The following is a 15,481-nucleotide window of genomic DNA, read 5'->3' as shown; positions in this document are numbered from 1 at the left end:
AACTAAAATAAAATAACTAAAGGCACACCGGTTAGCATGGTTTAAACAGGCTGACTAAATAAGAATAAGTGAGGTATCTACTTTGCATCTGTTTTACCTTCATCTTTGCTTTTTGTAGCAATGAATTCATGAATATGTGACTCCAGTCTCTCAGACCTTGGAGAATGCCCATTTATGATTTTGGGGGGATTTTCACTGAACACTCCATCTGAGGGCACCCTGGATTTATAATCTTCACTCTGTGAGCTCTTATGCGTCCTGTCTAAAGACCGTGATCTTCTTGAACCTGACCTGCTACATGCTGTTTCATGAGATACAGTCCATTTTTCAGAGGCCTGGGAACGATTCCCAAATCTAACTGTCTGTCTTGTTTCCTCCTGTTTTGAAATTCTTTCAGACCAACAGCTTTCTTGCCAAACATTGTTTTCACATGTTTTTTCAGTGACCCTGCATTCATTCTCCACCTGTCCCACGACATGCTCTGACGGTTCGTCTTCTGCAATGGATTCCTCAGAGCTGGAACCAAGACTCATTGGGTTTTGCAAAGCTTCTATATAAGACTTTCTAAACAATCGCTTTGTTTCAAAATACAGAGAATCCCGCCCTCTTTGACATGGGCTGCTCAGGTCTGTGCTGAAGGATATGCTTTTGGGGCCATTCCTTTTCACTAGTGGAGGAGTTGCTGAATCTTTAAACAAATCAGGTGTCAATTCAGATGTCATTTTTGGTTCCTTGATGGCTTGGTCTGCAACTGAAAGCACTCTTGGATTTGCTTCATCAACAGTTCCATGCTCAGCTTGGGGTGCTGGGGTTTGTATTTCAGCCTTGCTCCCAGGGCCATGACATAAATCAGAATCATCATCACCTTGATTTCCACAGTTGCCTGCAAGCGGTACCTCTATCACGGTAGAACAGGTATCATTAGAGGTCGAACTCTCATGTGAGCTGCTGCTTTCCATTGTCTGTGTCATAGCTTTAGCATCAGGACTGCTGCTGATCAATTTTTCAAGCAGAGAGCTTTTGGAATATGTCTGCAGAATTGTTTCAGCTGTAGGGACAAATATAGGGTTCACAATATTTTTCCAAGGTGTCCTATATATGGCTGGGCCTGTAGTCAGCAAGCAGCTCTGCAAAGGACAGCCATTCAGTTTACCGTTTACATTTTCCAAAAACTCTATTGTGAAAATATATCCGTACATGGTTTCAGGTACAACAAGCTCTTCCATTCCTTGCCCATGTCTGGAGAGACATTTTAACACTAGGTTGACTGACTGCTTTCTCACCGGCACAATTTGGAAGTAAAAATCTCCTGGTTTTAAACGGGCTTTGTGGAGGGACACCAGCTGCACTACGATCTTCTCATGGATGCACAATGGCCATCCTTCATGGTAAAAAATAAGGCCGGTATAATTGCTCTGTAAAAAAGAGAGAAAGCAAACTAAGTGAAATATATTTGCCTCATATTATGCTATTAACATTTGTGCAGATTTAACCACCTTTTAGTACAACAGAAAAATGTGGTAAATTAATGTAGCAGTTGAATCATAGTAAAACAAGACGACAATGGGTAATAAAAAAGTTATGTTCTATTTTAGAACGAACAAGTTTCAGAATCAATACTGTCTTATGAGTACAAATAATTAACATAGATCACAAAACTAGTCCTCGATATATTCCTCCGACTACTGTGATCAGTTGCTGAACTCATTCCTAGAAATGCTATATCAATTTTTTTTTCAAATATACTGCAGGGCTAGGAAAGTAGACCCTTCACATTTTTGAATGACTGATTTTGTTATCAGGCTGCCAAACCATGAGAATGGTAATTCATTACCAGCAAATTGCTAGAATTTTCACAGGAAGTGACAAGCTTCCCTTACCCTGATCATGTTCAAACATGATGATAGTGCTCATATTGTGGTAGCTTGCTCCCCCCCCCATGTATACAGTATTTATAAAACTGAAATAAAGCAATGTTAATATTTTGGAATTGTTGGGATGGCTTTAACAGATATATCAACTATCCAGGTAGGAAAAACATTCTCATTCAAAGAAATAATGCAAAAATAACTGAAAAAATGTTATAGAACGAGAACCACTCTGGTTTATGCCAGTCAATAAAAAGGTAAAGGTAAAGGTACCCCTGCCTGTACGGGCCAGTCTTGCCAGACTCTAGGGTTTTGCGCTCATCTCACTCTATAGGCCGGGAGCCAGCGCTGTCTGCAGAATGCCAGTCAATCAATGCCAGTCAATACTCTTGATTAAAACTGTCCTGGAACTAAAGAAATGCAGAAGGGCCATTCTACCCATTTCGTGGTAGAGAACCTGCATTTGCTAGTGAGCATAAAGTCATAGAATCATAAAATTGTAGGTTTGGAAAGGAACCAAGGGCCATCTATATGCTGTGAGCCACCCAGAGTGACTGGGGAAACCCAGCCAGATGGACGGGATAACAACAACAATTAGTCTACAGAGAGTTTCTCCAGTCCTCAATCTCTGTATGATAAATGTTTCCACATTTGTCTTGATCTTGTTCACAAGTGTACACCTACAAATGTAATGTGTGAAGTAGACTTGTGATTTCCCAGGTTAACAAAGGGATGCATCTTAGTAACTGAGGCTATAAAGAAGCATTAGGAAACACTCTCCGTGACCCTTTCCTCTTGAGGGAGAGCTGCTAAGTTCGGAGTACATAAAGATTCCATTGTTTCTTTTAAAATGAACAATATTGGGAGAGCAAGGTATCTGACGGAGGCATCCTGTCTCTTTGCCAGGGGTGGCATATTTCTGTCTCAGGTTTCCATTCACTGAGCAGCCATTTCTTTACTCATGGGCTCTGACAAGGGGATTTCCTTTGACCAGCAAGATTCACCCTTTGGATCTGAAGAGGCTCAACTCCATTAAAGCCTTTTGTCTGGTTAATAATGCCAGGGTAAGGCAGGGGTGGGGGAGCCCTAAAGCTTTAAAGCTTCACTGAATGCTGTAAGAATTAAAGGATTAGGCCCCATTCCCTTAACTTTGAAATTAGTAGCAAAAGAAAAATAATCAGGTCCCAACCTAAGTTTCACATAAGTGAGTAAGGATTTGGAAGGCATTTTTGTATAAATGCAATGCCAGTCACATACAACTGCACACTTCCTTATAATACGGCTATGAACTGTAACTGAGAGACCATTGAGAGAGGTTGGGCTAAACAAGTAAGGTGGAAATGGATGTTTCATCGTAGATGAGGATTTCTTTAAACATCCATCCCAGATTTCAGCACCAAAAATAAAAGTAAGTAATCCAGGGCTGCTGCTCATTTGTTGAGCTTCGGGTATGAATTCAGGATCTAACACAATGTTGACTACTATTAACTATATACAGCTCTCTGCCAGGACTCTGAAACATCAATGTGCAGTAGGATTTCTCCTAAGTTGAAGAAGATAAGGGTGTGAGGAGAGTCAGGGGGCTTTCATAAGGAGAGAATGCAGAGTTAATTCACTGCGTCAGAATATGAATATGGTATCCTTGGGCTTTAGTGGAGTAAGTGTTGACTTCCCTTCACTTTCCCCAGAAACCTCATGAAGTCATAGAGGTGGGCTCCTGGGTGGAGGCTGGGGCACATGGAGAATGCCAGGTGGGGTCAGGGGGTGGCTGCCCCCCACAATATTGGGGGGCATAGCCCCCTGCCCCTAAATATTGGGGGCTGGAACCCCCTGCACACCATATACCCGCCACACCTGTCTGCACCACATGTTCTTTGGTCCTCCCTGAGCTTCCAGGAGGCAAATCATCCTACATTCATGAGCACTTTCCAGCAAAACAATCTTGTAGTCCCACAATCAAGGCCCTATGAAACAGGAGATTCTTTGTATGATTTCATTCAAACATTGCTATTGTGAAGCTTATGGTATTTGATGCTTGCTGATGTAATGCTTTCAGCTCTGAACACATCCACTGTAGGGTCAAAATCATACCCTGAGGTAATAGCCTTTGCAGCTGTCCAAAAGCCAAATATATTAGTTTTCTGATTCATTCCGAAAGGAATGTGTTTATTGAAACAGACAACAGGTATGCTTCAATACCTCTCTTCCTCTTTCAGGTCTGGGCTGGTGTGTTGCATCTACCAACTACTAATTATCTTCTATTCTGGGATTTCTCTTTTACTGTGCTAATCAAAATGCTATACCAATTTACTTTGTTTAAATACCAGGGTGCTTGTTGGTGTAACAACTGAACTATGTCATTAATCAGTAGGATAACTCACTTTACAGGTGTTTCTCAAGTACATTCAACTGCAGTTAGGCTTTTTTTTTTTTTTTACTAACAAGAAAAGAATCAACATCTAGAAAACCAACAATTGAAAGTTTCTTTAGAGACCTCTGTACTGAGTATTATTCGACTGATGTTCACTTAGGATTCAAATAAAAAATGGCAGGGAGTTAAAAAACACTTGATTATAAGTTAAAGCTCAATTTAAATGTTTTGCTTTGCAAGAAATTATAACTTTGACTTTTAAAAAAGCTATGGAAAAGCTTAGAAAAGTAAAGAAATTAGGCAAGCATTCCCACACTAAAAGGGTATTTATTAGACCAGCTGGCAATCTAAATGTTACATTGCAGTGTTCAAGTATTCATTCATTAATTCAGATGAAACAACAAATATTTTGACATATTAAGCACTGACAAGTTTATGGCATAAGGGTATGTGGACAAGAGTCTAGCTCACAAAAGCATATGCCGTCATAAATAATTAATCTTTTAGGTGCCACAAAACTCTTCATTATCTTCAGCCCAAACAGCCTAACATTGCTGCTCCTCTGGAAAATTCACAGAATCATAGAATCACAGAACTGTCAGAATCCCAGAGACCCTGAGGGTCAGAAAGTCTAACCCATTGCATGCAGGAACCTTGCATTACATATCAAACACATCATTCTTATAACATGCAATTCATATAACAAACACAAATTACATGTAGAAGTGTGTTCAGAATGCGACTGTAGCAGCACTTTGCAGTTCACTGAAACTTAACAGAGAAACAGAAGTTTTCTTACCATGATTTTCTGTTTCCATTTGTCTCATGAAAGGCATTCTCCTTACTTTGGGATGGCACCTCCCACAGGCTGAGATGAACAGGGTGCAAGTTCTTCTACCTCACCAGGGTGCCACCCACCCTCCCAGACCGGCTGGAAAATAAAGAACCACTCAACCCCCTCTGATACTTCCCTAGAGATCCATGAAACAAGGCCACAACACAGGCCACTCAAGCAAACGAAACACAAGTATGTAAGAAAAGCCTGCTGGGCAGCCTGATGGCCCATCTAGTCCAGCTTCCTATTCTCACAACCAGATGCCTGTGGGAAGCCCACAAACAGGATCCAAACACATGTACAACAGCCTCCTCTCCATGTAGTTTCCAGCAACTGGTATTCAGAAGCATGACTACTGCCTCTGACCAAAGCAAAGTCAAAGCATAGTCATCCTGGCTTATAGCCACTGATAGCCTTATTGTCCGTTAATCTGTCTAATTCTCTTTTAAAGCCATTTAAGTTGGTGGCCATCACCTGCTCCTGCCAGAGCGAATCCCAAGGCTGCCGGTGTGTTGCATGAAGAAGCCCTTTTTTTATCTGTCCTGAATCTTCCAACACTCAGCTTTGTTCTAGTGTTATGAGAGAGGGAGAAAAACTTTTCTCTGTCTACTTTCTCTATGTCATGCATAATTTTATACACTTATGTCATGTCGCTTCTTACTTGCCTTTTCTCTGAACTAAAAAGTCCCAAACACTGCAGCTCCATCTCCTTGATGATTTTGGTTGCCGTTTCCTGAACTTTTTATAACTTTACAATATCCTACAAAAAGTGAGGTGACCAGGACTATACACAATATTTCAAATGTGGCCACACCATAGATTTGTATAACGTCATTATGATATTAGTAATTTTATCCTCAATTCCTTTCCTATTTATCCCTAGCATTGAATTTGCCTATTTCATGGCTGCCACACACCTTCAACATCATCATTGAGCTAGCCACTACTACCCCACCAGCCAGTTCAGACCCCATGAATATATGTGAAATTAAGATTTTTTGGTCCCAACATGCATCACTTTACATTTGCTTGCATTGAACTGCATCTGCCGTTTTAACAACCATTCAACCAGTTTGGAGAGATGCTTTCAGAGCTCTTCCCAAACACATTTTTGTTTTAATGATCCAGAACAATTCAGTATCATCAGCAAAGTTGATCAGCTCACTCCTAACTCCAGATCATTTATGAATAAGTTAAAAAGCACTGCGGGGGGGGGGGGGCGGCAGTCTTCTTTCTAAGTCTTGTTGAAAGCTTGTTGAAAGCTCAAATACACTATGTCAACCAGATCACCTCTATCTATGTGGTTGCTGACACCCTCAAATAACTCTAATAGGTTTGTGAGACAGGCTTGCCCTTACAGAAGCCATGCTGGTTGTGTTCAGCAAGGCTTGTTCTTCTATATGTTTGGTTATTTTATCCTTAACAATACATTCCACCAGATTGCCTGGGCCAGACATTAAGCTAACTGGTTTATAATATCCAATATCCAAAACTCCAGCTACAACTTCACATGCACCCAGTGCCTGCAAAATGTATATAAACTACTAATACTGTGGGTTGTCTTTTGCACATATTCAACTTTCCTTAAGGGTCAATTCATCCTTTCAACTAAGGCTTGCCTATCAATACCACTCAACAGGTCTCAAAAGTAAATAGCCATTGCATTCTAGTAAGTTTTACATAGCTATGATGTACTAAAATGAAAATAAACCCTTCAAAATAAAGCACATATTACAACTGAAAATGTAGTAGCATGGCATTTGCTTTGTATGCAAAAGCTCCAAGATTCAATCCACAGCATCCATAATTTATTTTTTTAAGTATTTTAAAAGGCCAATGTAAGACAGTTTCATATATTCGTCATTACGTCTGATAACACTTAGGGCTCATCCAGACTTGCTCATCCAGACCCTTGCTCCACCGCTTTCTTCCAGGAAAACCCAATATTTACTGCTGAATCAGAGCAAATGTCAATTGGGTTTTCTCTGGATTGATGTTTGTTCCAATTTATCACTAAAGAATAGCATTTCCAGGAGAAAGCAGTGGGGCTAGGGCAAAACCGCTTGGACCTATGCCAAGCAAGTGTGGGACAAAGAGAAAACAGCTCAGATTCACACTTTCTAGGCATGGGACAAGCGCAAGTATGAATGAACCCTTAGATTCTGTGCAGCCTTAATAGGAGAGTCTATGCAAGTACAGCATCCGTAAGCACTTTCCAGTAAGTAAGGATACTTAAGTGCTGTGAGAAATTAAATAAACAGTCAGAAAAGGAATTGTTTATATCTGGAAATAAGTGCCACAGAGTTCAACAGTATTTTTGCTAAGGAAGCATGCTTTAAATTGCACCCTGAGAGAACTGACACAGTGTGTGTTGCTAGAGAGGGTGGAGCCTGAGTGGATATCCCAGTTTGTTGGCCTTCAGCCTCTACTGGCAGAGGGAAGGTTCCACCACAATGAAGGCACCCACTGCAGGCATGTCAGTAACCTGTGGAAGGGCCCCCAAATGGTGCTGGAGGTGGAACTTTGCCAGCCATGCTCTGCTGGAAGTTGCTCTGGCTCCTACAGAAGGGCCCAATTTGGGTCCCACTGCTGTGACAGCAAGTGCAGCCAGCTGGGCTTCAGAAGTGGCAGTGAATCTACATCTTCACGCTCCAGTTGGGATTGATTTGGAGAGAACATGTGTGGCATTGGGATCCACATCAGCATAAATCCAACTTCTGATAATGCCTAGCAGAGCCTGGTATACTATAAAGAACATTATTATGAGCAGCAAAATTCACTGTGGTGATAAAATAAATAAAAAGAGGTTACTCTTGCATCTCCATCTGTTTCCAGATTATTTTGAGACTAAAACATCAATCTCTCCTCCTTGCCCCCAAACCAGCAATTAACTCAGCTGGGAAAATACGCTATTTCTACTGTATCAGCAGAGACCATGATAGCTACGGTTTCCCAGTCAGGAAACTGAAAGTTGCCAGCAAAAGAGGGGGAAAGAAATACTTGCTGAGGCAAAGCAGAAGAAGAGTGGCATTTGAGGGCTGAAACCTCTGTCATCAGGGCAATGAATAATCGTACACAGTTCATTGTGGAAACAGAACTGTCCTTTATGCGGCTACAATTAAACAGTCACTAAATCCCTTGCTCTGACTCCTGTTGAGCCTCAGTACTTTGCACAAACACTGGGCTATAAATTCTTTTGCCTCCCTACTGAGTTGCAGTCTGGGGGCTGTAAATCTTCAAGTGATTTCCTGAATAATTGCATTCCTGAGAAAGTTGCATTCACAAGGTGGGCAACCACTCTCTCCTTCCGCTTCACTCCCAGCCAAGAAAGTGGTCCTGCTCACAAAGAAGCCAGCTGAAGAATTAACTGACTTCAATGGATGGAGAATAAACTTGAAACGGTAATAATTAGGCTGTGCGTGCCTATGAACAGGGAAAGATTCAAGTACTCAAGTCGTATTTCACATTAAAAATATGTAACTAAAAATGTTTGATTGTTTGAACAGAGTTTTGTTTTCTATACTCTTTATCATACTAATAAGAATAAAGGTTGCTCAGCTTCTGAACCAAAATTTCTTAATTATCTATTAGCAATTTTGAGTTACTACTGCCCGAAGCTTGGACAGATGTGAAACATGCATGGTGAAATGATTAGATAGATTTGATTGTTCTCTAACAAACCAAGGTATTAAAGATGCTTCCAACTAAACCTATGGTGTCAAATATCAAGCACAGTCCTCAAATACCCAGTACTATGTACACACTTCAGTTCTGTGGAAGCACAGGAAAAGCAAAGCATGCAGTACTAAGTGGCGAATTCAGATTTTCATGACAGATAATTTTAATATGTCTAGTGCAGGTTATGCACAGTTATGCTTATTTGACACAAATGAGGGTAGGGGGGAACTAGGCAAATTACTGCACCAGAAGATCAGCAAAAAGCATGATTATCCGTAAAAAGTAAGACACTGTGCACTTAAGAGACTTTCAAAAAGCTTTTTACAAAGCAGCTCACAAAGGACTCCTGAGTAGCCTTTGCAATCATGGAATAAGGAAGCAAAAAGTAATAATAAATGGACCGTTCTCCCAAACAGAGGTCCACCCTATCAAGGAATAGTAGAGCCAAGTTTTCTGATGATATGAAACTGTTAAGGATGGTTAAAACAGAAGGTGATTGCAAAGAGCTCCAAAAGAATCTCTCAAAACTGGGTGAGTGAGAATCAGGAAATCAAATGCAAGTCAGTGTAAGCTGCTGTAAAGTGATGCACACTGGGACAAAATCTATCAGGAAACAGAATGAAAACAAAACTGCCAGTATCATAATAAACAAATCTATGGTGTGATTGCACTTGGAAAACTGTACAGTGGTACCTCAGGATGCGAACGGGACCGTCTGCACATGCGCAAGCAGCAAAACCCGGAAGTAACACACTCCGTTACTTCCAGGTCGCTGCGGAGTGCAACCCGAACGCACTCAACCTGAAGCGTATTTATCCCGAGGTATGACTGTATATGGTTCTGGTCACAAAGCAAGTAAGAGGAGACATGATAGAGCATAAAAAATTAAGCCTGGTGTGGGGGAAAGTGAATAGAGAAAAGTTTTTCTCCTTCTCTTATAATACTAGGGCATTTGATGCAGATGAATGTTTGAAGATTCAGGACAGAGAAGAGAAATAACATTCACACAGTGCATTGTTAAACTTACTGAATTTGCTCCCACGAGAGGCAGTGATGGCCACTAAAAGATGATTAGACAAATTCATGGAACATAAAGCTATCAATACTGGCCATTTAAAGCCGCCTAACCAAGTTCATGCTAGACTTGCAATGATTTACTCAAATTCTGATGCCCATGAAAAGAAAGCACACACACAAATTACAATCATAAATCATTTTTCTTACCCTCTTATCATTTATTGGCCCAACAATATAAATTCTGTAGTGAAATATAAAAAACCCTGCTACCATTCTCCTGAAATGTACTACAGCACAAATTCATGGAATTATATTCCAAACAAATACAAAACGTGATGCTTCGCTTTCCAGTGTCTTACTAGAATGAACTTTCCCATGGTTATCTAGGGTTTCGTTTGCCTAGCAGTTAAAAGATTAAGCAGCATCTTATTCCGCCCTCCTCATGCTTGGATAATGAACAAAGAGTCTCTGTTTTGCCAGAGTAGATACAAATATACTTACACAGGTTTCCTGTTGGATGCACTGTAAGGCTCTCTTGGCAGGAACAAGAAAATCAATTAGACATCTGAGACCATCTCCGTGATAAAACTTTTCAACAATGCTGAAAAGCTGCCACAGAACAGTAGCAGCTGTGGCCTCAAAAGGTGGATATAGAGAGGAAAGTGTATTCTGGATATAAATATCGAGGGATTCAGAGTTCTGAAATAAATAAATAAAAATCACAGTGTTAGGCAATAGGGAAAAGTGTAGATTCTACACAGAAAAACAATATTAACTACCCTGGTTTTCAAACTGTGTCATAGCAAACCTTGGGGTTCCTCAGACACTTTCCAGGGTTTCTTCAAAGAGAAAATAATGGATAAATGTACCCAAACAACAAGTTTATCCACCACTACCAATCCAAGGTGCCGTGTCCTTTGGAAGAGAGAGGACAAAACGAAAGCATGCAAACCCTGGAAACAGGAAGACTCCCACACAGATGAACAATTCCCTTTGAATTCCATCCCCCATTTACTGAGAGGCCTGCCAGTCTAGGACCTCTTTGAGTAAATTACTTGCTCAAAATTATTATTATTTATTATTATTAATGTATTACATTTATACACCACCCTTCCTCTGAAGATCACAGGGTGGTTTGCAGCATAAAAATGCAAAAAGCAAACACAAAATACAAATCATAGTTAGAACAACAACAACAACCCAATAGCCCCCTTCAACAAACACAGAGGTTCTTTAATCAGCCCAAGGCCTGGTTATAGGGGAACCTTTTCCCCTGGCGTCTAAAGGTTAATGTAGTGAAGGTGCCAGGAGAGTCTCCCTGGGGAGAGCATTCCACAAATGGGGAGCCACCACAGAAAAGGCTACTCTTGTGTTGCCACCAACCAGACCTCATGGAGAAAATTCTATTGAGTTGTAACAATACCTTTTGTCCCGTAGCTTTCACATATGAGAACATTTCCAAAAGTTGTGAAACATCTGATATACTGCATATTAATGCTTTTGATTTCCTTGTGTGTTCCACAGCTGCAAAGCCCCAGGGGGGTGACTGCAACTGAGGGGCACAACACCCGCTTTCCACTCAGTCCCATTTCCAGTCCCTCCTACTTAAAAAGGATCATGCGGCAGGTGACATGAAAGACCTCTCTGTGTGTAACTCTGAAGACAGAAGGTATCAGTCGCAATAGACAATACTGGATTCCCAGACTGCTGCCTGAACCATGCAGGTCTAGAGTGCTGAGGGCAAGGCTCAGGAAACAAACAGAGCATCCTCCCAGGATCTTGCAATGACCAAACTGCTTTTGACTCTGTTATCGCCATGATATATTTGCACAGGGGTTGGCATGGCAATTAGCCCCTCCCTGGCAGGAAGAGCACTTGTGTGTACATAGGCTGGTGTTGGGTTTCTTTTGAGAGACAAAACCCGCCAACATCAGCAAACACTGCAGTGACACTTTAGTTCCCAACCCTTGCTAACATAAATGGGAGGGAGAGGAGGAGGGAGGATCCGTAGGCCAGAACCAGCGCAAGCAAAGGGGAGCCATAAAGCTTCTCGCACACCAAGGAGCCACCCAAACCGCCACCATCCTACTTCCTGAGTTTGTCTCATAATGTGTCACATCCTCTTAGTAACCATGGAAACCCCAACTGTGTAAACGTTAACTATAAGGTCACATTCCTTCTGTGCCACATCGTCGTAGAGGAAAACTCTGTTCTACATCATAGGAATACAAATCTAAAGAGACCGCAGGGAAACCTGAGGCAGAAAATGCCAGAATATTTTAAACATTTCTGGATAGAGATGGAAAGATCTCACAATTTTGGTTCTCTCTGTTTCACATTTTTTGAATCTTAAATTCAGTTCCCCACATTTCTGCAGCAATTTGTGCATTTCTCCGCCCAAAAATATTTATCAATTTTTTTAGTGTGAATTTCTCCTAATGAACACAATTTTGACTCGTGTATGCATTTTTGCAAGGACCTTCTCCTAATATAATGCATTTCTGTATATTTTCACTGCTATATTCATTTTAAAGCAAATTTTCCTTTAATATATGCAGTTTTGTAAATGCTGTTTGAATGGAGAACTACGCTTAAAAATTCAGATGTGTGAATTTTGAATGATGGCTGTGTTTTGATTCTCATATTGTTTCAGAAAGTGTGAATTTGATAAATTCAGCTATAAATGCAAACTGGTTCGAATCTCCCCCCCCCCGCCCCCATCCTTATCTCTGGATATCTTTTCAGTGCCAGTGAGCTTTAACTTGCACTTCATAAATGAAACCTTTATGTTTAAGCAATATAGCCTCCAGTAACACTCTTTCCATGTAGCTTGATATTGGCAGAGAAGAAACATGACTAATAAACACTCCCACCAGCTTCATCTGATTCTATAGGCAGGGCTGGTCCACCCATGAGGCAAACTGAAGCAGGTGACAGAAACCTGCAATAAGTGCTCTGCGCAAGATCTTGCCACTGCCACCACGCCTCCTCACTTCTTATGACTGCTACTATTCAAGATCTGTCAGAAAGTCAGGAGGGATGTTGTCCAGAATAGTTCCAACTGAGGGCCAAACTAGGCATGGCAGGGGCAGCCACATTTTCTTGTTCACATCCCCACCCCATTACCAAATCAGGTGGGATGCACGAGGTCTTATTTTAACATGCAAAGGGGCAAATGCTTGCTATTTGCACGGACGGTGGTGCTTTCCCCAACCAATGCCCTCTCCCTGCCCCATCCCTGTTCATAAATTCATCACCTCTCACTCAGTGCTGCTTGTTGCTGCCCTTGAGGTCCATTTGGTAGAATAGAGACCAGACCTCCATCTCCTGCCTGCACACTTCGCCCCACCCCGGAACTCCCCTCCAGGAAAAATATAATTCAACATATAGACCCCCCCCAAAAAAAGCCTTTAGGAGGGTGAGAAGACCCATCGAATGGCCAAACAGCCATCTTGCCCAGTGACTGATTTAAATAATTAAGATGTAAAGGAGGACGCTGGTGGATAGTCCCTCTTACCAGCCAATAATGCATTTCATAGAATCATAGAATCATGGAAGAGACCACAAGGGCCATCGAGTCCAACCCCCTGCCAAGCAGGAAACACCATCAGAGCACTCCTGACATATGGTTGTCAAGCCTCTGCTTCATCCCATCCTAGGTCCAGTCTTCTTGCGTACTATGCAATAAGCTTTGCCAGGCTCAGAAAGAGGAGAGGAGAGCGGTGGGGGATGAGGCTAGGGCAGGCAGGGTGGGGCTGAGGCAAGGCCCTGCACCAGACAGCAACTTCCAAGCAAGGAAACCCCAATAAAACCTTGTAGCCCCTCAGTCTCAGTCTTTCTCCTCCCTCTCAGGAGGCTCCTACCCTGGGCTCCTAGCCTTTGCTGAGCCCCCCCCCCCCAAATCTCTGGCTTGTGCTGGTGCTGAAGGAAAGTAGGAGCCCAGCACACCATCACATACTCCCATTCCTACACACACACACACACACACACACACACACACACACAGAGTCAGGGCACTTTACACAAGAGATGTTTGCTCTCCAACATGTTTCTAATAGTGTGTGTGTGTGTGTGTGGTTTTAACTCTATCAATGCTTTTTTTATTATTGATCACCGCCCCCCCCAATGCTTTTAGCTGTTTTTATTTTTATCTGCAAGTTTCCTTGAGTCCCTTGTCATGGGAAAAGGCAGGGTATAACTTCCGCAGTACCTCAAGGACCACCTCTTTCTTTATTAACCTACCTGGACCCTGAGGTCATCCTCCAAGGCCCTTCTTCATGTGCCTCCTCCACAAGAGGTCCAGAGGGTGGCAACACCAGAAAGGGTCTTTTCTGCGGTGGCTCCCCATTTGTTGAATGCTCTCCCCAGGGAGGTTTGGCTGGCATCTTCATTATACACCTTTAGGCACCAGGCAAAAACATTCCCTTTTAACCAGGTCTTTGGTTGCTTGACATCCAATGTCCTTTTAAAATGTGTTGTGGAGGGGGAGGTTATTGGGTTGTCTTTGTTTTCTATTTTTATTATGTGTTTTCTGTTTTTTTTATTTTGTGAGTTTATATTGTGAACTGCCCTGAGATCTATGGGTATAGGGTGGCATACAAGTTAAGTAAATATATAAAACCAAACAAAATCCTAAGGAAAAGTTTCCAGTTTCAATGTTGCAAGCAAAGGGCTGCTTCAAATTGATGGTCTCATCAATTTATGCATAGCATAATGAACAAGAGGTTAAGTCCCTGCCCTAAGGAGCTTACAATCTAAAATTCAACCTAATGGGAGACCAGTGTGGCATGGGAAGAAACACTGGAAGAGGAACAGGTGGAGAACGTGTATGTATATCACTTGATGACTACAGCGCTGAGCCTTCACACAAGCCTGTGCAAAACCATGTTAGAAACTGAGATATGAAAGCTAGGAGCTAAATGGCACCCCTTAAACCTAGATTATGGACGCAACAGTTTTTTATAACAAGTATGCAAAGCTGAAAATTAATGAACTACAGTTAAAGTATTATGTTCATTTTCACATGGTCACAATATTCTTAGGAGGGTCTCTTATCCAGTCTTCAGAGAGTAGCTGGAGGCCTTCCACTCTGCAGTTTTAATCTGTGTTCTTAGGCGCAGTACTGCAGCCAGAGCTCAGAAACTGCTCGCACTGATGAAATTCCCCGTCACAAAATGCGCCTAGAACAATGGGAGTTTTGAACACTGTGTGCAAATGATCCCTCAAAGATGAAATATCTGGATTGCTTGGCAAGCTGGCAAGTGTGGCTTTTCCAATGGCAGGAGTTTGGCAGACAGTAATCAAATTCTGAGTAAATCAAATGACATACACAAATGTGTGAACCACAACTTAGCCTTTTTAATGATTAACCAAATGATTTGGCACAATTGCTTAGATATGTAGTGCTTAAAACATTGCTTGCTAACTTTGTTTTTCATTGATATAAACTATGCACCATTTCAGATTTGGTGGGAAAGAAGACAGAACAAAAACATACTGGGGTTAAACGGAAATAACCGAAAAGCTTGGCCGCCTCCAAGGCTTTACTTTTCTGCTCCACATAAAAGAGAGGCCTAAGATTTTAGCACTGCAGCTGTGCAGGCTCTTCTTCCCACCTTTCCCCAGAATACATTGTTTTGGTGATAGAAACTTCCTGGTACCAAAGCATTCCAGAGACGGAGAGCTCACCGCTGGCCGGTATCCCAGTGATTT

At 41.7% G+C, this 15,481-nt stretch overlaps 1 protein-coding gene across 1 annotated transcript in view; it reads right to left on the bottom strand.

Moving 5' to 3' along the window:
- The window catches only part of PLEKHG4B (pleckstrin homology and RhoGEF domain containing G4B), an 81,781-nt gene that overhangs the window by 49,777 nt on the left and 16,523 nt on the right, over positions 1 to 15,481 (bottom strand). The window contains exons 2-3 of the mRNA XM_081837247.1: positions 10,271 to 10,468; positions 98 to 1,415 (exon numbers count right to left, since the gene is read on the bottom strand). Coding sequence (XP_081693373.1) covers positions 98 to 1,415; positions 10,271 to 10,468 — 1,516 coding nt within the window. The remainder of the gene's footprint in view (positions 1 to 97; positions 1,416 to 10,270; positions 10,469 to 15,481) is intronic.

This window comes from Podarcis erhardii, assembly GCF_964252035.2.
Source record: "Podarcis erhardii genome assembly, chromosome: 13".
NCBI lineage: Eukaryota > Metazoa > Chordata > Lepidosauria > Squamata > Lacertidae > Podarcis > Podarcis erhardii.
The sequence above is the reverse complement of the archived record's forward strand: the minus strand, read 5'-3'. Positions and strand labels throughout refer to the sequence as shown.